Here is a 23232-nt window from a genome sequence, read left to right as displayed (position 1 = left end):
TCCATACCAGGCCCTTTGAGTCTGGTATGGTTCTTTAAAGGGAACCCCACGCCAAAATGAAATGGTGTGGGGACCCCCCCAACATCCATACCAGACCCTTATCCAAGCATACAGCTGGACAGGTCAGAAAAGGGGGGGGGGGACAAGCGAGTAGCCCCCCCTGGACCAGACCAAGCCACATGCCCTCAACATGGGGGGGTATGTGCTTTGGGGCAGGGGGGCCCCCCACCCCAAAGCACCTTGTCACCATCTTGATAGCGACAAGGGCCTCTTCCTGACAACCCTGGGTGGTGGTTGTGGGAGTCTGCGGGCAGGGGACTTTTCAGAATCTGATCCTGCCCCCCCCCCCCCCATGTGAATGAGTATTCCAACCCCCCCAAAAAAGGCAGTGTAGTGTAAATAAAAACAAGAGATAGTTTTGACAAGTCCTTTTATTAAAAATCTTCCTCCAGTCTTCTCCATCTGGTCTTCTTCCTCTGATCTTCTCCATCTTCTTCTTCCTCATGTGCTATCACAAGGGCGGGGTCTAATGGTGATGTCACCTGATAGCCATGCCCCATGGCTATATAAGAACCAGCAGAGAGCAAAGCTGGCACAACAACGGGAGACAGCATCGGAGGAGGACTGGGTCGGCAGCAGAGAAGATGGCAGTGGCGGAGAAAACCGGAGGAAGAAGACCCAAGGAAAATTTTTAATAAAGGACTTGTCAAAACCATCTCTTCTTTTTATTTACACTTTACTGCCTTTTTTTTTGGTGAATGGGTAGGGGTACAATGTACACAATACTCATTCACATGGGGGAGGCCGGGATCTGGGGACCCCCTTGTTAAAGGGGGCTTCCAGATTCTGAAAAGCCCCCTGCCCTCAGACCCTCACAACCACCGCCCAGGGTTGTAGGGAAGAGGCCCTTGTCCTCATCAACATGGGAACAAAGTGCTTTGGGGGGGGCGCAGAGCCCTCCTGCCCCCAAAGCACCCACCCCCCATGTTGAGGGCATGTGGCGTGGTTACAGTCCAGTAGAGGTGCATTTGCTCCCCCCCCCCTTTCCTGACCTGCCGAGCTGCATACTCGGATAAGGGTCTTGCAGGGATTCCCCTTCAAGATCCTCAGAGCACAAATCACACCATAAGTCAAATCATCATGATCCGACTTGAATGCGACTTCTATTCAAATCAATAGGCTGAAAGTCAGATCAGTAAAGATGTCTCTCATAGGGAACCAATGATTTTGAATGGAGGCAGAGAAACTCGGCTAAACGCGCCTTAACACCAATGCAAAAAGCTACTAAATGCGTGTTTTTACAGCCGCTTTTTCCTGGTGTTGGTGGTGGCTTTGCAGCTTGTTTTTTCTAATGCCCTGTGTGCATAGGGACTAAAGCCTCGTACACACGATCGGATTTTCCGACGGGAATTGTGTGATGACAGGCTGTTGGCGGAAAATCCGACCGTTTGTACGATCCATCGGACAATTGTTTTCAGATTTTCCGCGGACAAATGTTGGATGGGAGGCTTTAAAATTTTCCGTGGACAATGGTCTGTTGTCAGATTTTCCAAACGCGTGTACATAAGTTCGTCGGACAAAAGTACAAAGTACAAACACGCATGCTCGGAAGCAAGGACGAGCCAGAAGCGGTCAGTCTTGTAACCTAGTGTTCGTAATGGAGAATTCACATTCGTGACGCGACAAATTATGAAATCTCAAAATGCAGCGCACATTCTCTTCTTCTTTAATGGGGTAATAATGAAGCTGCTTTGCTTGTGATACTGATGGAGTTCTGCCAAACGTATTTTAACCCCCCTGGCGGTATTCCCGAGTCTGGCTCGGGGTGGATTTTCAATACCAAAAGCGGTATCCCCGAGCCAGACTCGGGATAGCATCGCAGGATCCTTGTAGATGTTACTTACCTTGTCCCCTGGATCCTGCGATGTCTCCCCGCTGTGATCTGCGAGCCGACATGTCTCGCTTGATTCACAGTGCCGAGCTCCGTTCAATGCGAGCGTTGCGATGCACGGGGACGGAGTTCGGCGCCAAATTCAAAAAGTAAAGCACACACTATACATACAGTACACTGTAATCACTGTAATTACGCATCCCCTTTGTCCCTAGTGGTCTGTCCAGTGTCCTGCATGCAGTTTTATATTATAAAAACTGTTCTTTCTGCCTGGAAACTGAAGATTGTCCATAACAACCAAAACTGTCCCTTTACATCAAAAGTGGTTTTAGACCAGCTAGAAAACAGCGATAATAAATTAGAATCACTCGCAGAATTGAGCGATAGTGATTTGTGGGGAAATCCGTCATCAAACACTAAAAGTAACGAAAGCGACAATTCTGCAACTATGTAAATTTCAGTGTTTTTGATTTGATTACATTATTGAATAATTTTTATTATTATATTATTATTTGTTATAATTATTTATAGTTATTTATTATATTATAATTTTTTAAATGTAACTGCCTACTCCCAAACTGTCATTTGAAGTAAAACACATAGCCAAGTATTATTCTACACATTTTTTTATTGTGCATTAAAAAAAGAAAACATAAAATTAGACATGCTATCTGCCAATATAACTTAACCAAAAAGTGCATTCTATGCATCCAAAAATATAGAAAATATACCAAATCAAATCATTATTCAACCAAAAAATAAAAGCCTCATGCGTGTGTCCTGCTTCTTAATATATAGGGTCAACAATGCCAAGAGCTCCCGCAGCAAAGGCATATGACATAATTGGTCACTATTAATAAAGCAACTAATTTTTGGTCCAAGAAATCCTCCTCCTCCTGTTCCTGGACTGGACTTGGGTCAAAGCAATAACTCCAAGGCCAATAATAAATAACACGTTATCTCCTCTGATTCCGCAACATGTCTGGCCGTTTAGGAACAAACTGAAAAGCACGAAAGGAAAAGCGTGAAATGAAAAGCGCAAATCAATACTCACCAAACTTCTACTAACACGAAATTAGCAGAAGGAGCCCAAAGGGTGGCACCTAACAACTTCCTCTTTATCGGCTCGTAGTATGTCTAGTACGTCACTACATTCGTGTTTGTTGGCCAAAAATTGTGTACCGTTTGTATGCAAGACAAAATCCAGGCACGCGTCTTTCGGACAAAAGTCTGACGCTTTGTCTGCAGAAAATCAGATTGTGTGTACGAGGCTTTAGAGCTAAGGGCACTGCTGCTATTGATATTCATGGGTGTGTCAGATAGCATGTCTTCTGCTGGTCACAGCAGTTTCTCCCACTGACCCCAATGTCACTACAGGACACAGTAGAATGCCTACCTGCTTGCCAGAAAGATAGCTATCTACTTTTGCAGGGTGCTTACAGTACAGTTAGCTACAAGGTTGCTTTAATGGGACGTTCTCAAATTTGCTTGACATCCTGGAGGATCTGTGGATGTTGTCACTGTGCTTTGGATTCCCCTATGTCAGCAAGCAAAATATTAACATTTCGGACAGGACACAGTAGGTAAAAAGTCTGTACAGCCAGAATAGAAAATAGCTATTACAGTAAATACATTTAATTTTAATACATTTAATTTTACATTTAACTGTCCATGTGAGTATGTGGCTAGGCATGTATGCTGTGTTCTGTGTCTACCTCTGCACCATCCTTCCCACACGTACCTCTCCTTGTTTTCTCCCTGCTATATAGCACGTCTCCTGTCCATCATTATTTATACTTGCCAAAGATTTCCAGCTTTGCTCTACATGATTCAGACCTTGCCACAGTGTACTGCTTCCTAACTAATCTCATCCCCCCACCACTGCCAGCATTGCCACTGATCCCAGGAGTCCTAGGATTCCTAGGGGTTTTCTGTCTATTGATGGGTCCCCTCACCTCCCCAGTCCATTGTGTGCAGGCAGTGAGGAGATGATGTGCTGTAACCTTTAGCAACTAACCTCTTGCAACCAGTCCTTGAGTGGTAAGGATATGCAGTAACCTCTAGGAACCACTCAGTGAGTAGTAATAATGTGCAGTAACCTCTAGCAACCAATTAGTGAGTGGTAAGAACGTCCAGTGACCTCTAGCAACCAATCAGTGAGCAGTATTGATGTACAGTAATCTCTAGCAACAAGCAGAAGGCATGTGCTGTGACCTTTAGCAGCCAGTCAGTGATTGATAATGATACACTGTAACCTCTGGCAACCAATCACAATTGCTGCCTGATCTGATTCAGTAAACTGATTTTTGGGCCCCTTTCACACATGCAGACCGTTCATTTCATCAGTTCATTCACATCAAAACGGATGAAGTATTCATCAGTTATTGATCAGTTTTTCATCCGTGCTCATCATTTTTTCTATCTATTTTTCATCTGTACTCATCAGTTTTTTATCTGTTTTTCATCAGTTTATTTTTTACATCCACTACCGATTTATTATTATTATACAGGGTTTATATAGTGCCAACAGTTTACGCAGCGCTTAAACCGATGCAAACATGGATGATAAACTGACTACATTTTTCATCTGATCTCTTTTTTTTTAACGGAAGAAAAATAGAGCTTTGATCAGTTTCAAAAAACGGATGATGATGGATGCGGATGTAAACTGATGTAAATGGATGATTATCCATTTACATCAGTTTTTCCATAGAGATGCATTGATGTCCATTTTTCATCTGTCAATGAATGGATGAAAAAAGGACAAATGGACAGCATGTGTGCTGCTATTTACTGTATGTCTCAGAGCAGGTGAAAAGAAAAATTGCATGGAGGGGGCCCAAAAAAATGTTTGCCCAAGGTCCAATTAATATTAAAGACGGCCCTGCACAAGCATGACATTTCACTGAGAATGTTTGTTATTTATTGTGCATGCACCACTGTAAAGTATTTGTGCATAGTAATATACTATATGTCCACTTTTGGGTCCTTGGTGAATGTATCTGTTGACTAAAATATTGGTCTTCAAGTAAGAATGTGTTTCTAAAATGGATGATTTAAATATCTGATGAAAAGTTACGGATAAAACTGGAATTCCTTTAAGGTTCACCTAAACTGAACCATCTTTTAATTACAGAAGCTCCCTGCTGTTCCAATGCAGAAATTATACCTGCTCAAGAATGCAATGGACAACCACCTACAAAAAATACCCCAGTTGCTGTGCCTCAACGTAAGAGGTCACACAGCGAGCCTGTCATTCATGATATTCCTTTTAGAGGTAATGTCTTATCTGTGAGTTTCTTTTAGATTGTTGATGTGTGATCTAATACAACCAGTCACAACACAGCAGTGACTTGAGAAGTGCTTGCACATATCATATTAACATCAAAAGTGAGCCTATTTCAAACACAGGAGGGATGGTGATTGCTAGAATTCAATATCTGTAAAGCAGACTGACAGAGCTGTGAAAAACTGTTCAGTTTAGTTTACCTTTGCCTGAGTATGGGCTGACAGCATGAGATAGGTGAATGGATGAAATACATAAGCATTGCTAGACCCTGGCACCTGGTGCATCTCTTCCCATGTGGTCCGGTTTTGCAATGCCGAATATTGGTGTTCATTAGGCAAGCACTGCCACTTTGCTGAAGTCTCCGCAGAGCCGAAGGTAGTGCCTTATGTCTACAACAACTTTACAGTAATTTAGTAAAGGTAAACAATTTTTTACCTTAACGCATTCTCTGCATTAAGGTAAAAAACCTTTTAACGGTAGCACAGACCCCCCCCAATACTCACCTGAACCCAATCAGGATTTGGCGCTGTGCACGTTTGCAGCAGCTCTTCTCCCTGGTCCTTGCTCTCAGAGGCTTGGCTTCAATCAAAATCTGTAGATCTGTGCGTCTGAATATACGCAAGCAGCGTGGCTTGGGATCAAGCACGCATGAGTGTCCCCATAGAAAGCAGCTTCCTATGGGGGCACTCGGTAGGGGAGAGGAGCCAGGAGGGCCAGCAGGGGACTATAGAAGATGAGGATCGAGGCTTCTCTGTGCAAAACCATTTCACAGAGCAGGTAAGTAAGACATATTATTTAAAAAAAATAAAACCAAACCTTTACAATAACTTTAAGGCTCCGCATCAGAGTGCTTCATCAGAAGGAATCAGCATGAAGAGAAGTCCTCCCAGTGGGATACAGAGGCAGTGAGGGTGAAGTATGCCAACAGTTAGTATAGATATATTGTGTGTGTTTTATATATACTGTAGCGGATCAGACTCAATGCAGGGACAAACTCACAGTTTCTTCAGGAAAACATCATGTTTAATCCTCAGGATATTCCCAAACAGAAGAAAAAAAGCATCTTGCCATTAATCAAACAAAAATAAACTTCTGCTCTACCGAGCCTTACTGTGTCCGTAGTCTGACCAATCCTTGGTTTTGTAGAAAGTGTCCTTACAAACGCAAATACTTTGTATCCAAAGCCAGGGGTAAGCAGCCATGCTCCTAGTTGCCTCCTCACATGGAGACACACACTCTCCCTCTGAGAGCTAGGACCAGCTGCCTTAATCAAGACCTAAAAAGAAAACATTAAACTGCGGTTCACGAATTGGGAGTCTGTCCCACCCAGATCTCTATCAGACTCCCAATAAAACCAGCCCCGGAACGGACTTTACCAATACAGGGTAAAGAACTATCCTTTCTTACCCTGAAGTTTTTGCTGGTATTATCTTAGATTGCAAATCCAATAATCCGTGGAGGAACATATATCCCATCAATCACTTTTCCTGAAATTTTAACCTGTTTCACAAGCACCCCACTACAATACATATATATATGTGTGTGTGTCTTTGTGTATGGTGGGTCTGTAATGTATATACAGTGGGGACAGAAATTATTCAGACCCCCTTAAATTTTTCACTCTTATATATGTTATATTGCAGCCATTTGCTAAAATCATTTAAGTTCATTTTTTCCCTCATTAATGTACACACAGCACCCCATATTGACAGAAAAACACAGAATTGTTGACATTTTTGCAGATTTATTAAAGAAAAACTGAAATATCACATGGTTCTAAGTATTCAGACCCTTTGCTGTGACACTCATATATTTAACTCGGGTGCTGTCCATTTCTTCTGATCATCATTGAGATGGTTCTACACCTTAAATATAATAATAAATAAATAAATAAATATAGTTAAATATATGAGTGTCACAGCAAAGGGTCTGAATACTTAGGACCATGTGATATTTCAGTTTTTCTTTTTTAACAAATCTGCAAAAATGTCAACAATTCTGTGTTTTTCTGTCAATACGGGGTGCTGTGTGTACATTAATGAGGAAAAAAATGAACCTAAATGATTTTAGCAAACGGCTGCAATATAATAAAGAGTGAAAAATGTAAGGGGGTCTGAATACTTTCCGTCCCCACTGTACTGTATGATATCATATACTTACCTTACCTTTATACAAACATGTCCACTGTTTGTGCTTTGGATCTTCATTGACACATGATGCAGAGCTATAGCTGCTGGCTGAGTCTTTAGTATCCATCTGGGTATTTTGTAACCCCGTGCCCCCACCACCCACGCTGAGTGCTGCGGTGTTCTCCTTGGCCACTAAGTCTCAGGTTTGCCCCAGACAAGTTTCAGATGCTAAAGATTCTGTTGGTGGCTATAACTATGCAAAAGAACAAAGATACAAAGTATAGGTGTCAGGACATGAAAGTATACGTTTTTCTTTTGCAGGATATTTCTCAACTTTAGTTTGTTATTTTTGTGCATTTTTGCAAAATCTGCAGTATGAAACAAAACAAACGTAATCAAGTAAGTTGTTTGTGCACTAGAGTAAAAACTAAAAACAATTTAAAGATTGATGAAAAAAATTATTTATGCTAGAAGAAGAGAGAGTGGTTATCAGAGGTTAATTAGGGGTTATCTATGAAGAACGCCTAGGCCAGCTATAGATGGAGCAAATTTCTTTTCTGCAACTACCGGGAAAGAAATTTGTTAGATTCCCCCATCAGCACAGACAGTGTTGATGTGGGAATCCCTCCTGCCAGGCCATTGTATTCTACCGGCCGGGGGGGGGGGCAGGTAGAGCGGGAGAAGACAGTGATTACTTATAGTGGCTATAAGAGCAGCTATCAATAAATCGCAGGTAAAACCCAGCATGCTGGTTGTAACCAAGTTCGATCAATCAACTTGGTACATTTAGCCTGCTCAGGTTTGAATCTCGGCCAGTTCATCAGGAGCTTTGAACCATGTATGGCCTGCCTTAATTAAAAAAAAAAATCTCACTCTAGGTTTTGTGTATCTTCTGTAAAAAAAAAGTATAAGATGATAGACCATTATAACACCTTAGAGGGTTTGTTTACATTCTCCAAAATACTTAATTCAAGTATTATATCAAGTGGTTAGTTTACTAACACAAATACATTTTTTGCAAAAAAAAAATTGGTTTCAGATCACAGTTCTGTTTTAACAAAATACTTGGCAACAGTAATGACATTCCACTACCAGCATTACCAGCGAGCAGTAGTGCCAAGTATGAGAAGCTATTCACATGTGGAAGGATTCCAGTGACTCTGGAAGGAAGTTATATTAAATGACAGAGCCACTAGGAGTGCTAAAAACAATCATCATCCAGGAGGGGTCTGTGAGGAGCTTTGTTGTGACGTCAGCAGTAAGAATGCTAATGCAGTTGGCAGTGGTGATGTCATTCCTCTTTGCTGCTAACAATGCCTTCACACCATAATTTAAATGTTTCTCTAACACCCTATACAAAATTTATAACCAAGGATGCCTAATATAAAGTGATTTAAGCAGATAGTAATAGAAGAATGATATTAACAATTACGTTTCTGTGTGTCTTTATTAAGGAGCAACTCCAAGCTGTGAAGCTGCTACACAAACAGAACTGAGACCACCAATGGTGGCTGTCACATTAAGACGGGCTTTAAGAGCAAAAGCTGTTCGATCACGGCCAAGGTCTCTAGTGGATTACAAATCTTACATTGACACTAAACTTTTGGTGGCCAGGTTCCTAGAAGAGCCGTCTGGTCATATGTCTGCTGATATTCGGGAATTGGTAGAAAGCATCAAAATTGTACTGAAGTCTGATGAAGAACACATGGATGAAGCCATTTTAAGTGCCAACATCCTTGATCAGGTTAGTTAAATATATGTCAAACTTTTCACTATATTAAAAAGACAACAGACAGCTTTAAAATGAATAATTTGATATCAAACTGAGGGGGTTGCTATTCTGCATTTGTGTGGAAACATCAAAAGCTGCAAATATTTGTCTAGTATCTTATTCTCAATACCTTACTGCAGGGGTAGGCAACCGCCAACATGGGTGCCACAAGCGGCACGCGAAGCCTCTTTTGCCGGCATGCGACTCCCTCCCCATGGGCAGAGCAGTGCAGGGAAATGTCAGTGAGACACATCTTCTGTCGCACTCATGCGTTCTGATCTCAGAATTCCCCACTCCACAGCCGAACTGAGGGGGAGGCACAAAAAGGACCCCAAGGGTCATATTCCTACTCAAGAACCACCTAGAAATAATACTTCCACTCAAGTATCCATTCCTGTCCCAGGAAGCGATTTACCAAATTACTTACGACATGAATTAGGTGACCTCTTTGAAGCCACCAGCACCAATGATCCACATTCACAATCCTTGCTAGAGCTGCTACCCTTTATTCAGTTACACACATTGAAGTCACCCAACAATATTCCTACCACTAGTAACAACCCAGTCCAGAATTTAGATTTAGATTTTTTAGTAGTAAGCCCCCCACCAAACCTTACAAAAAGAAAACACAAAGAAGAGGATGGAGGGGGGGCATAGGAAGGAAGAATAGGAAACTATAAAGATTTATAACCTCTCCCCTACTATGCAACCGAATCCCTTCACATTGTTCAAAGACCTCAAAAAAATGAATGAGAGACCTCACGGTTCAGAGGTACTTTAATATCCAGTCTTCCAAAAATGCACCCATTCCATAGGTTAATAGTCAAGCACATTCGCCCCTGGAAGCTGTCTCATTAGATGACACAGATCTACCCATACTCACCCAATTGGAGGAGTTATATGCTGAGAATTGTGATGCAGACATAGAGTGGCTCAACATTGCCCCACCTCACCCCCTGTCAGACATATTACATTACGGCCCAAATCAATCTTTAACCCCACACACAAAAAAGGCCCCTGTCATCAGACCTTTTATCAGGTGTTATATTCTGAACTTAACCAAATGTGTAAAACCAATCCCCTACACACCTACCCCAAATCCAACCTTCAACCATTGGAACATAAGGCACTTGAGCAGTTGACACAGAATGAGTCTATTGTTATTAAACCTGCAGATAAACGTGGTAGCATAGTGATTCAAGATAAGGTTGATTATACCCTGGAATCACAAAGGCTATTATTAGATACAAGCACATATCAAATTCTCCCTAGTGATCCCACTTCCCAGTTTTCTTTAGAAGTAACTACACTTATCAATAAAGTGCTTGAAGATGAGATAATCTCTAAAACAGAAGCTTCCTTTCTTAAGAAAAATTTCTATAAAGTCCCATATTTTGACCACTTGCGTAAAATACATAAGGACCTTAACAACCCTCCAGGCCGCCCGATAATAGCGGCCATGGATAGCATCATTAGCGGTTTTACAGTCTATATTGATCAATTCCTTCAGCCCTTGCACAGCATCTTCCCTCGTATATACGTGATGGACCCCATCTACTAGGTATGCTTAAAACCTACACATGGGAACAGAGCTATTGGTGGCTCTATCTAGATGTGTCATCTCTGTATACTTCCATACCCCATGATGTAGGAATACAGGCCGTCGAACATTTTTTGGCCAATGACCCTCATACCAACCCACGGCAAGCCCATTTCATTCTTGAGGATTTACAGTTTTGCCTCAAACATAACTATTTTGAATCTGATGGAACCCATTATTTGCAGATCAATGGCACAGCTATGGGGGCTAACTTTGCCCCCAGCTATGCCAATCTTGCCATGGGATATTGGGAGCACATGTATCTCAGTGCCAATCATCCCTTTGCCACCCATATGATCTACTATGGTCGATATATCGACAATATAGTGATCATATGGGATGGCTCTTTTCAAGATATTTATGATTTTGTGCACTATTGCAATCAAAACACCTTGGGCCTATCTTTTACCCATGTTGCCGATCCCAATACTTTAGCTTTCCTTGACTTGGAGAATGGAACTATATACGCAAAAAACTTCAGCAAACCGGCCGCAGGGAATTCCTTCATACACTATGATAGTTACCACCATCCTAGATGGGTTAGCAATATTTCCCGTAGCCAATTTTGTTGGCTTCGCAGAAATTGCACTAGGGCAGTGATGGTGAACCTTGGCACCCCAGATGTTTTGGAACTACAACTCCCATGATGCTCAACTACACTGCAGAGTGCATCATGGGAAATGTAGTTCCAAAACATCTGGGGTGCCAAGGTTCACCATCACTGCACTAGGGACTCCGAATACGATACCCATGGCAAACTTCTCTCACAGAAATTCCTGGATAAAGGTTATCCCACCACAGTAGATGAGGCCTTTGAGAATTATTGTAGTTTATCTACAGGTTTTCGCACACAACCAACACCTGCCGCAAAACAGCCCACGAGATTCAATACACAATTTCACACTTAATACAAAAAAAATTTAAAACATTCTAGCCGCACACTGGTCCATACTACTAGAAGATCCCCATCTAAGGACCATAGTTGATACTAAACCCAAAATAGCATACAGGAAATCTAGAAACATAAAAAGTTAAAATTGCTCCTAGCAAAATTAAGTCTGCTCAAACTACCTCAGCACCAACTGGTCTTGATCCCACTAAAAGGAATGTATCAGTGTAAAAAAACCCTTTGACTTGTCAGTTCGTTCACCACGATCAAAAAACATTTACAGCAAAAGGGAAGAATTATACTCTAAAAGAATTCTACAACTGCTCCACTGAGTATGTTATGTATTATCTCACATGTCCATGTGGATTATTTTATGTTTGAAGAACCATCGGAGCCCTCAGGGCACACTTTGGTGAACACAGGCGCTTTATTGAAAAAGGCCGTGATCACCATAGCATCCCAAAACTTTTTTAAACACACCATAACCAGTCCACGGTTGGTCTCAGGGTGTGGGTCGTGGAGTCTATTCCGGCAACGTTCCCTGTGGTTGAACGATACAAACGTCTGTGCCAGCGGGAAACGTTCTGGATCTATTCCTTGGGTACTTTAACACCAGGAGGGTTAAGCGAGGATATCGAGGTACACACAGTGTTGTGAGCTCCCCCTCTTCTTTTTCTCTCTTTTTTCCTCACAAAACCCTCTGAATGGATATATCCTTTTATACCGTTATTCTCCTATTTGTATCTTTAAACCCTGCTAATACATCAACCTGATTAACACCCAAATCCCCTCTCTCCTTTTATAGTAGACCCATCCAATCCATATTACAGCTACGACTGACAGCCATAGTAAGTACAGTAGTATCAAGGCCCATAAGGCTTATAGCTATAATTATAGTCGTATTTAATAAGCTTCTTATCCCCCCACACCTGCTCCCATCCATGCGTTGGGTGTGCTCGTATGCCTTTGCATGCGTAGGTTTGCACATTTGTGCACACCCACGATGCACTTACATGGGCATGGGAGTATATGGCCTGGCTAAGCGTGAACATGATCTTTTAGTTTTAGTTATAAAATTAATATAAACATGTGTTTTTAGGGGATTTTCTGAGGAGTGTTTTTGAAAGCTTTCTTGAGGAACTTTTTTCGAGGAATTTTCTTGAAAGTTTATCTGAAAGTTTTGGGGGTTTTTTTAACGTTTTTTGAGAATTTCCAGGGAACTTTTTGAAGATTTTTTTTTAAAAGCATATATATGCTTTTAAAAGTAATATATTTTGGTAGTTGTAATCAAGGGTGAGCCTTGGGAATATGCCTGAATGATTTTTTTCCTTTCTGTGTTTAGGTTTAATTTATTTTTGGCCGTCTCTTCCATTGTTTTTATTGGTTTTATTGTTCCATATTTATGTTGTTATACTTGTCTTTTAATCTTATTAGCTAGTACCTTTATACCTATCCCCCCAAACATAATTACTTTGCAATCCGTCCTCACTGGGACCTGTTGTTCCACAGCGCCGACATATAAATAGCACCACTAGGACACTCCCACTCCAGGCCAATAGAAGGAGCTGTAGCTCCAAGCGCGTAGCCTGCTAGCCTCCTCTCTCCCTCTGTGGAAGTTCCCCCGGATGTGTTCCTGCGACTCATGATGTCACTTACGTGCGTTCCACGGCAGTTCCGGCCTCTTCCTGGTGGCCACAGGATGTGCTGCAGATCGACAAGACCATCACACAGCCTCGCACAGGGACCGGATCTAGACACAGGGACCTTCCCAGGGACTCCATATACACAGATGAGCCTATAATGTTCTTACTTTTTGTAATGTGTGTTTTTATACCTTGCCATTAAAGCTGCTTTTAATACTGCACTTAGGTGGCGCTTCCTGTGTTTTCCCTTTTGCAATAGTTAGCTACCTGTTTGTTTTCATTTGCTGCTGCTCTCCTACCATGCTTGCCATTTTAATTTGGGGTTGTGAGGACAGGTGGTAAACCTTTGCCACATCCTCGTCTATCCGGGATTTACCTTGCTGACACTTTAAAATTACTTATTGTTTGTCATATTTCACTTTTCTTTTACAATCTATGTAAATAATTATGTGCGTGTCACCTACTACTGACCCCCTAGCTCTGCGTCATCTACTACTACCGACCTCTGCATCATCTACACCCAACTCCTGTACTCTGGGTAACTTACTCCTGACCCCTGAACTCTACCTTACTTACTCCTGAACCTTTGCGTCACTTACTACTGAATCCTCGCGCTCTGCGTCCCTTTAATCCAAAGCCAGTATTCAGCGCAATGAACATCAAACACAATTTTTGCTGCAACGCCCTAGCACTTTTTTCCAGCTGGGAGAGCCCAACTTATGATCTTGCACACAGGCCCACTGCTTTCAGAAAATGGGGATCATTAGGGATGAGTGTGTCAGCCAGTAGGGCAGATGAGCAGGGGTGTACAGAGGTGGGGCAGATGAGGAGAAGGGTAAAGCTGTGGGGCAGATGAGGAGGGGGGTTCAGCAATGGGACTGAAGAGCAAGGGTGTAGAGCCGTTGGGCAGAGGTGCAGGGGGGTACAGTGGTGGGGCAGATGTGCAGGAGGTACAGTGGTGGGAGAGATGAGAAGGGGGTTCAGCAGAGGGGTTCAGTGGTGGGACAGATGAGCAGGGGGTTACAGTGGTGGGACAGATGAGCAGGGGGGTTCAATATTGGGACAGATGAAAAGGGGGTTTGGTGGTAAGACAGAAAAGCAGGGGGGGGTACAGCAGTGAGGGAAGACGTGCAGGGGGGTATAGTGGTGGGGTAGATGAGGAAGGAGGTACAATGGTGTGACAGATGAGCAGGTGGTTACAGTGGTGGGGTAGAAAAACTTGGGGTACAAACGTGGAGCAGACGTGCAGGGGGTTATAGTGGTGGAGCAGATGTGCAGGGGGTACAGTGGTGGGGCAGGTGAGAAAGGAGGTACATTGGTGGGACAGGTGAGCAGGGGGTTACAGTGGTGGGGCAGAAGAGGAAGGGGTACAGTGATCTGACGTGTGAAGGTGCATAAATTGGGGCTGATCTGAAGTGTGAAGTTGAGAAAGGAGGTACAGTGGTGGGACAGAAGAGCAGGGAGTACAGAGGTGTGGCAGATGTGCAGGGGGTACAGTGGTGGGACAGAAGAGCAGGGAGTACAGAGGTGGGACAGAAGAGCAGGGAGTACAGAGGTGGGACAGAAGAGCAGGGAGTACAGAGGTGGGACAGAAGAGCAGGGAGTACAGAGGTGGGGCAGATGTTCAGGGGTTACAGTGGTGGGACAGAAGAGCAGGGAGTACAGAGGTGGGGCAGATGTTCAGGGGGTACAGTGGTGGAACAGAAGAGCAGGGAGTACAGAGGTGGGACAGAAGAGCAGGGAGTACAGAGGTGGGGCAGATGTTCAGGGGGTACAGTGGTGGGACAGAAGAGCAGGGAGTACAGAGGTGGGACAGAAGAGCAGGGAGTACAGAGGTGGGGCAGATGTACAGTGGTGGGACAGAAGAGCAGGGAGTACAGAGGTGGGACAGAAGAGCAGGGAGTACAGAGGTGGTGCAGATGAGCAGGGGGTTCAGTGGTGGGACAGATGAGCAGGGTGGCACAAGGGTGGAACAGAATTGCAGGGGGGTACAGTGATCCGAGGTGTGAAGGTGCATGATGTTCATTTCTCACTATTACTCTAGTATAGTTTACAGCATTTGCTGTATAAAAATTCCTTTTCGTGATTGTGAGTGTGAAGTTGATATTTTCTTTTATAAAACCGGCACTCTTAATTTCTTTGAAAACATTTTTCGGCACACTGTGCTCAAAAGGTTGCCTACTCCTGCCCTAGCGTATTCTAATATAGATACATTAGTACTGTCGTTGTTGTGAAGCACAATGACAAAGAAAACCTAGTATATTCAGTGTTGCAGAAGAAAATGTGTTTTAAAATGACAGCCACTAATCAAAGATGAACGAAGTGGCATAAGAAGACAATTAACAGAATAAGAAGTTTAGGAAGAAATTAGCAAACAGTGGAAATGGATTTATTGAATAAAACAGGCAGAAGTTGACATTTAAATAAGCAGATTTATTTTGTCAAAAGAGGTTTGAGTACAATGCAATATAGTGACAATAGCAACTCCTTGTGGAGGAAACATTAGATCTGTGCTACAACTCCCCAGCAACTATTGCTTAACATGCTAAATGCTGTAATTTCCAAGCTTATGCCTCTATTCGTGTACAAACCTTAGCTTGAGTCTGTTAGGGGAAAAAAATTTGTTCTAACCTCGGTTGTGAAGGGTTCTCTTGTAATGGTACAAACGCTACAAAGTGGCCATCCTTCTGTATAGAAATTAAGTTCCAGCCGCTCTATCCAAGTTTAGAGGCAGCTATGTTAATAAGTACTGCACTAGACCCAGGTTGGCAGATAGTGGCATATCATATAATATCACTAAAAAAGTTGTTAAAGTGTCACTAAATCCACATCATTAAAGAGGAACTGCAGTCTGCTCACATATTTTGCAATAAAAACATCTTTGCCTTTCTGAAGCTTCCCTCCAACCACTTTGCATATTATTTTATATATACGGTGATTCTGTACTTGCCAAATATGTTACAGAAATCTCCCTCCACTAAGTCTTGCTGGGTCCATTTTAACTGTGGGCAGCTGAAGCTTTCCCGGATTTACACAGACACACAGCAGCACACCTCCAACTTTGCAGCCCTGCAGCTCTCATTTGCCCTCTTATGACTCATCCCCCCTCCCTTCCTGGCAAACTTTCACGAGAGTGAGAGAGAGCGAGCTGTGCATGATGTCATAAGCCTAGGCTAATGACCAGACAAGAAACAGGAAGTGGGCTGTATAAGGTATTTACTGGCATAAAAAAAATGTTTTACTATCTAAAGTTAAACCAAGGGCAGAAGATTTAATAGATGGAAAGTTGAAAAAAATGACTGAAGGTCCGCTTTAAAAATGATCAATAAATGCTGTATAACAAGCTGTTCATAGTCACTATTGGATTAGTTTTCTGTATTCTGCAAAAAAACCTGGTTCATCCTGCTGTTCTTCGTCTCCCTCTTCTGTCCATGTCCCCACTGCAGTTGGGGATTAAGCAGAGCAGTGTTGGCAGCTTTGCACATGCTCAGTTTTCAGTGCATTTTCTACACTGAGCATTTCTTCCCTATCACATCTGAGCAACTCATGTCACTATAGAGCAGTGATGGCAAACCCTGGCACCGCAGATGTTTTGGAACTACATTTCCCATGATGCTCATCTTTACTGCAGATTGCATGAGCATCATGGGAAATGTAGTTCCAAAACATCTGGGGTGCCAAGGTTTGCCATCACTGCTGTAGAGTCACACATGTGGGCGTATACACAGTGGTAAATGATATCCCACTTCCTCCTTTCTTCTCCATGCCCACTAACCAGCCAAACACAATGGGGCTGGAATATTACATCTTGATTAATGGAGGCTTCACCTCCCTGTCATTCTAAGACACAGGCTGGAGGGGCGTGACACATGTTGTGATTGGCAGAAACATGCCCACACCATGTTATTGCAAAAAAATAAAGATTTAATTAAAAATATATATTTTTATGGCAATTTAAAACAGTTTTTTTGTTAATAATCATTTATTTTTACTCTATCAAAAAGGCTGTTTTTTTTGTTGTTTTTGTTGGAACAAACTCCTGCTTATATTTCCCTGCAGACAGGTTGGGAAAGAGCTGGGCCTTGTGACAGCTTTATAAAGATTAATGAAAAAAAAGGTACTTAGATGTTTTATTTCATTGAAATAATTAGAGTGCCATCATCCATATACAGAAAGAGAAGGGATAATGTAAATTAAACAGTGTGTGTTTAGTATCACTTTAAGTTATTAACAATGGGATAAAACCCCATGTGGCAGTAGAAGTCAGCTGGCTGGCACCTATTGTGTAAGGCCCCTTTCACACATGCGGACCGTATGTCCGTATTTCATCCATCCGTTTTCGGATGAAATACGGACATACATGCATCCCTATGGGATAGCGGGTGTCAGCGGATGTACATCCGCTAACACCCGATGTTGTCCGACTCCGCTCTCGTCCGATTCTGCGGATGGAAGAAAATCCTATTTTTCTATCCGTCTGCAGAGCGGATCGGATGAACACGGACAGACGGTCTGTGTTCCTCCGATCCCCCATAGGGGAGAGCGGAGATCTGACAGGGCGGTCCCTGCACAGTGTGCTGGTCCCGCCCTGTCATCTGCCTGCTCAGCTGGGGAAAACGGAGCTATCCCCGCTGAGCAGCGGATAAACATGGGGCGGATCAACACGGATCCGTCCCGTGTGAAAGGGGCCTTAGGGTGGCACTTCTGTGACAGAATCAGCAATAATATCTTATTGACAAGGCAGTTGACACCCTCAATCAAGAACATTGTGGCCTGCCTTTCTAACACTGTTCCATGATTGACACTTTGAATGTAATTGTATACAGAAGGATTATACTGTAATTTGTGTCTGTTAACTTTTGTTAAGGTGATGTTACCAAACCAGGGATCCTTAACAACAACTCACAGAATCCCAAGCAGACGGTACCCAGGAATACTTCACTTGAATAGCTGTGGGGACTTAAGCACTTTTAGTACTTTTAGGCAGAGGGATGAGAGAATAAGGAGCCAGAGGACCGCCAGACCTCACAGTCTCATTGGAGTTGTTCGGGAAACCATTTTGTAAGAAAACCATGACAACCAAACCCTGGATGGACAAATGAATGTATGTAGCTTTCAATTACAGGGCAAACCACTGTTCTGTGAGCTTACACATTTATGCAATACTCGTACATAGCCCGTGTTTACAAAATAAGTAAGCTTTACAACCTAGTGGCAGAATATGCCTACTTTCATCGCCAAAGATCAATCAGCATATGGATAATTCTGGACTGAGCTTTATACTGTTGGAACTGATTTATGTTTGTGAAAGAATGAACTACACAATCAGGAAAATAAACGTGTAATATAATGTGTGTGTGTGTCTGGTAGAACTCTGCAGAAAAGGAGACTCAGGGGTTTGCAAAACTGTGAGATACCTTGCACTATAAGTACACATCTGCAGTCTTCAGCGGACATTGCAATTTGATTGGTAAATGCACTGTTCATTTAATAAACCACTTTAAACTCATGGAGTGGTAGTAAACAATGACTGTGTGCATTTCTCTTTTTGTTACTTAATAAATATAGCTTTTTAACATGCATCATTAGAGTGGATCAGAGTGTTTACTGATGTTATAATCATTTGACTGAAGGGTAGGCCACAGATATGGTCAACTATAATCAAACCATAAGAATGGGAGAGGGGATATGGGACTTGGTTAGGTGCACCCAACCAAAATAGCTGGGCATAGGAGTACTCACAAATTTGAGAGCACTTGTATCAATGGTCAAATGGATTGCTGAAGGAGAATAACTCCTCCAGAGCAACAGTGTCCAACCTGATATGATTTTACCAAATGATAAAAGGTTGTGGACATAGACAGGAGTTAAGACGATTCTCCCAATCCCTAATTATAACCAGATACAATGAAAATTGAGATTCTTTCAAAAGACTGGGATTTTTGTGGGGAGATAATACGTCTATTTTACAGTAGGTATCAACGAGTGAGATAGTTAAAATATAGTTTTTATTTAATTACAATAAAAAAGAAGAGTATACAAAACAGATATAATTATATATACACAAGTATGACTATCCAGTATTGTGTTCAAATTTCATTCGTTCCTGTCAGCCAACATGTTTCGCAAAAAACTAATTGCTTCATCAGGGCATAGATCGGCATCATTGGTTCTTTTAAACTACTGGTGCAAGTCTAAAATTTAAAGCACACACCACCATTGCCAGGAATCGTCCACTGTACCAACTGGTACAATCCAAGGGTGCCAGATCCCAAGCGGATAATACCAATAGAGGAACTGGACCACACAATAGCAGAACAAGAGTCTCCTCTCCTCCCACTTCCAGTAACGTCTCCTTGAAATTTCATACTATGTAGAACTTCCTGTGTCCAACCTGCTACCTGGGGGCTGCATGTGGCCCTTTGACACTTATTGGAGGGAATTCAGTAACTATGTTACAACAAACGTTTGGTAGTATGTTCCCTTTAAAACAGCCTGCCTCTAGTTCAGCAAAGCCTTGTAATAATTTTGCAAAGCTTTTAAACACATGCACTAAATTCAGGTGCTGCTTGCTACTACCACTTTAAGAATCTGTTGATATCACTACCACAGGTTCTAAAAAAAAAAAAAAGACCCAACATATAAATTAAATAATATAAGTGCCGTGCTTCACATCTAAAATAAAAAACTCCATACATATATGCTGTGTTCAAATATATAAGTGTGAATCCTGCCATTATGTTGCTTGAACACCCTATACAGTGCATCCAGAAAGTATTCACAGAGCTTCACTTTTTCCACATTTTTTTATGTTACAGCCCTATTCCAAAATGGATTAAATTCATTATTTTCCTCAAAATTCTACAGGCAATACCCCATAATGACAACGTGAAAGAAGTTTGTTTAAAATCTTTGCAAATTTGTTGAAAATAAAAAAATGAAAAAAAATCCCATATACATAAGTATTCACAGCCTTTGCTGATTACTTTTTTGAAGCTCCTTTGGCACCAATTACAGCCTTAAGTCTTTTTGAGTATGATACTACAAGCTTGGCACACCTACTTTTGGGCAGTTTCTCCGATTCTTCTTTGCAGGGCCTCTCAAGCTCCATCAGGTTGGATGGGAGTGTCGGTGCACAGCCATTTTCAGATCTCTCCAGAGATGTTCAATTGGGTTTAAGTCTGGGCTCTGGCTGGGCCACTCAAAGGCATTCACAGAGTTGTCCCGTAGCCACTCCTTTGTTATCTTGGCTGTGTGCTTAGGGTTCTTGTCCTGTTGGAAGGTGAACATTCGCCCCAGTCTGGGGTCCAGAGCGCTCTGGAGCAGGTGGACCATTGGTGGACTCCAATCAAGTTGTAGAAACATCTCAAGGATGGTCAGTGGAAACAGGATGCACCTGAGCTCAATTTGAGTGTCATGGCAAAGGCTGTGAATACTGCCATGTACATGTACACATTTTTTTCATTTTTTTATTTGTAATAAATTTGCAGAGATTTCAAACAAACGTCTTTCACATTGTCATTATGAGGTATTTTTTGTAGAATTTTGAGGAAAATAATGAATTTAATGCATTTTGAAATAAGGCTGTAACATGACAAAATGTGGAAAAAGTAAAGTGCTGTGAATACTTTCTGGATGCACTGTACCAATTTTCTATACTAGTGTAAACCGCAAATTAAATGTCCACAAAAATAAAGTCCATCAATAAAAAGTGTCCATAAATGTCGCCTTAAAGTGTTAACCAGTTGCCGACCGCCTAACGCAGATATACTGCGGCAGAATGGCAGGGGCAGGCAAAATCACGTACCCGGTACGTGATTGCCTTCCCGCGGGCGGGGGTCCGATTGGACCCCCCCCGGTGCCCGAAGCAGTCGCCTTTGGTCTGGCAGCGATCAGAGATGAGGGGGAGGCCATCCATGGCCCCCCCCCTTGCGATCGCTCCCAGCCAATGAGAATCGTCCCCTGCCTCTGTGTAGTACACAGAGGCAGGGGATGTGATGTCATCTCTCCTCGCTCTGCAGTTTCCGTTCCGGCGCCGAGGAGAGAAGACATCTGAGTGAGTTGCACAACACTACACCTCACAGTAGAACATGCCAGGCATACTTTACACCCCCGATCACCCCCCAATCACCCCTCCCCCCCCTGTCACACTGACACCAAGCAGTTTTTTTTTTTTTTTTCTGATTACTGCATGGTGTCAGTTTGTGACAGTTAGTGTGTTAGGGCAGTTAGGGTTAGCCCCCTTTAGGTCTAGGGTACCCCCCTAACCCCCCCCTAATAAAGTTTTAACCCCTTGATCACCCCCCATCACCAGTGTCGCTAAGCGATCATTTTTCTGATCGCTGTATTAGTGTCGCTGGTGACGCTAGTTAGGGAGGTAAATATTTAGGTTCGCCATCAGCGTTTTATAGCGACAGGGACCCCCATATACTACCGAATAAATGTTTTAACCCCTTGATTGCCCCCTAGTTAACCCTTTCACCACTGATCACCGTATAACCGTTACGGGTGATGCTGGTTAGTTCGTTTATTTTTTATAGTGTCAGGGCACCCGCCGTTTATTACAGAATAAAGGTTTAGCCCCCTGATTGCCCGGCGGTGATATGCGTCGCCCCAGGCAGCATCAGATTAGCGCCAGTACCGCTAACACCCACGCAGGCAGCATAGGCCTCTCAGTGGTATAGTATCTGAACGGATCAATATCTGATCCGATCAGATCTATACTAGCGTCCCCAGCAGTTTAGGGTTCCTAAAAACGCAGTGTTAGCGGGATCAGCCCAGATACCTGCTAGCACCTGCGTTTTGCCCCTCTGCCCGGCCCAGCCCAGCCCACCCAAGTGCAGTATCCATCGATCACGGTCACTTACTAAATGCATAACTGCAACGTTCGCAGAGTCAGGCCTGATCCCTGCGATCGCTAACAGTTTTTTTGGTAGCGTTTTGGTGAACTGGCAAGCACCAGCCCCAGGCAGCGTCAGGTTAGTGCCAGTAGCGCCACTGATCACCGTATAACCGTTACGGGTGATGCTGGTTAGTTCGTTTATTTTTTATAGTGTCAGGGCACCCGCCGTTTATTACAGAATAAAGGTTTAGCCCCCTGATTGCCCGGCGGTGATATGCGTCGCCCCAGGCAGCATCAGATTAGCGCCAGTACCGCTAACACCCACGCACGCACCGTACACCTCCCTTAGTGGTATAGTATCTGAACGGATCAATATCTGATCCGATCACATCTATACTGGCGTCCCCAGCAGTTTAGGGTTCCCAAAAATGCAGTGTTAGCGGGATCAGTCCAGATACCTGCTAGCACCTGCGTTTTGCCCCTCTGCCCGGCCCAGCCCAGCCCACTCAAGTGCAGTATTGATCGATCACTGTCACTTACAAAACACTAAACGCATAACTGCAGCGTTCGCAGAGTCAGGCCTGATCCCTGCGATCGCTAACAGTTTTTTTGGTAGCGTTTTGGTCAACTGGCAAGCGCCAGCGGCCTAGTACACCCCGGTCATAGTCAAACCAGCACTGCAGTAACACTTGGTGACGTGGCGAGTCCCATAAGTGCAGTTCAAGCTGGTGAGGTGGCAAGCACAAGTAGTGTCCCGCTGCCACCAAAAAGACAAACACAGGCCCGTCGTGCCCATAATGCCCTTCCTGCTGCATTCGCCAATCCAAATTGGGAACCCACCACTTCTGCAGCGCCCGTACTTCCCCCATTCACATCCCCAACCAAATGCAGTCGGCTGCATGAGAGGCATTTTCTTTATGTCCTCCCGAGTACCCCTACCCAGCGAACCCCCCCAAAAAAGATGTTGTGTCTGCAGCAAGCACGGATATAGGCATGACACCCGCTATTATTGTCCCTCCTGTCCTGACAATCCTGGTCTTTGCATTGGTGAATGTTTTGAACGCTACCATACACTAGTTGAGTATTAGCATAGGGTACAGCATTGCACAGACTAGGCACACTTTCACAGGGTCTCCCAAGATGCCATCGCATTTTGAGAGACCCGAACCTGGAACCGG

The 23232-nt window shown here is 43.2% G+C and overlaps 1 protein-coding gene across 5 annotated transcripts in view; it reads left to right on the top strand.

Annotated features, from left to right (window-relative positions):
* ENTREP1 (endosomal transmembrane epsin interactor 1) overlaps positions 1-18794 on the top strand; it is a 134363-nt gene extending 115569 nt beyond the window's left edge. For 3 of the 5 annotated variants that reach the window (XM_073634642.1, XM_073634636.1, XM_073634664.1), the window contains 3 exons: positions 5028-5168; positions 8764-9053; positions 18080-18794. In XM_073634642.1, coding sequence (XP_073490743.1) covers positions 5028-5168; positions 8764-9053; positions 18080-18277 — 629 coding nt within the window. In that variant the 3' untranslated portion in view covers positions 18278-18794. Of the gene's footprint in view, positions 1-5027; positions 5169-8763; positions 9054-12374; positions 12418-18079 lie in introns of all 5 variants that reach the window. The other 2 variants (XM_073634657.1, XM_073634650.1) reach the window with 2 other exon arrangements.
* Positions 18795-23232: the final 4438 nt, after the last annotated feature.

This window comes from Aquarana catesbeiana, linkage group LG01 (genome assembly GCF_042186555.1).
Source record: "Aquarana catesbeiana isolate 2022-GZ linkage group LG01, ASM4218655v1, whole genome shotgun sequence".
NCBI lineage: Eukaryota > Metazoa > Chordata > Amphibia > Anura > Ranidae > Aquarana > Aquarana catesbeiana.
The sequence above is the reverse complement of the archived record's forward strand: the minus strand, read 5'-3'. Positions and strand labels throughout refer to the sequence as shown.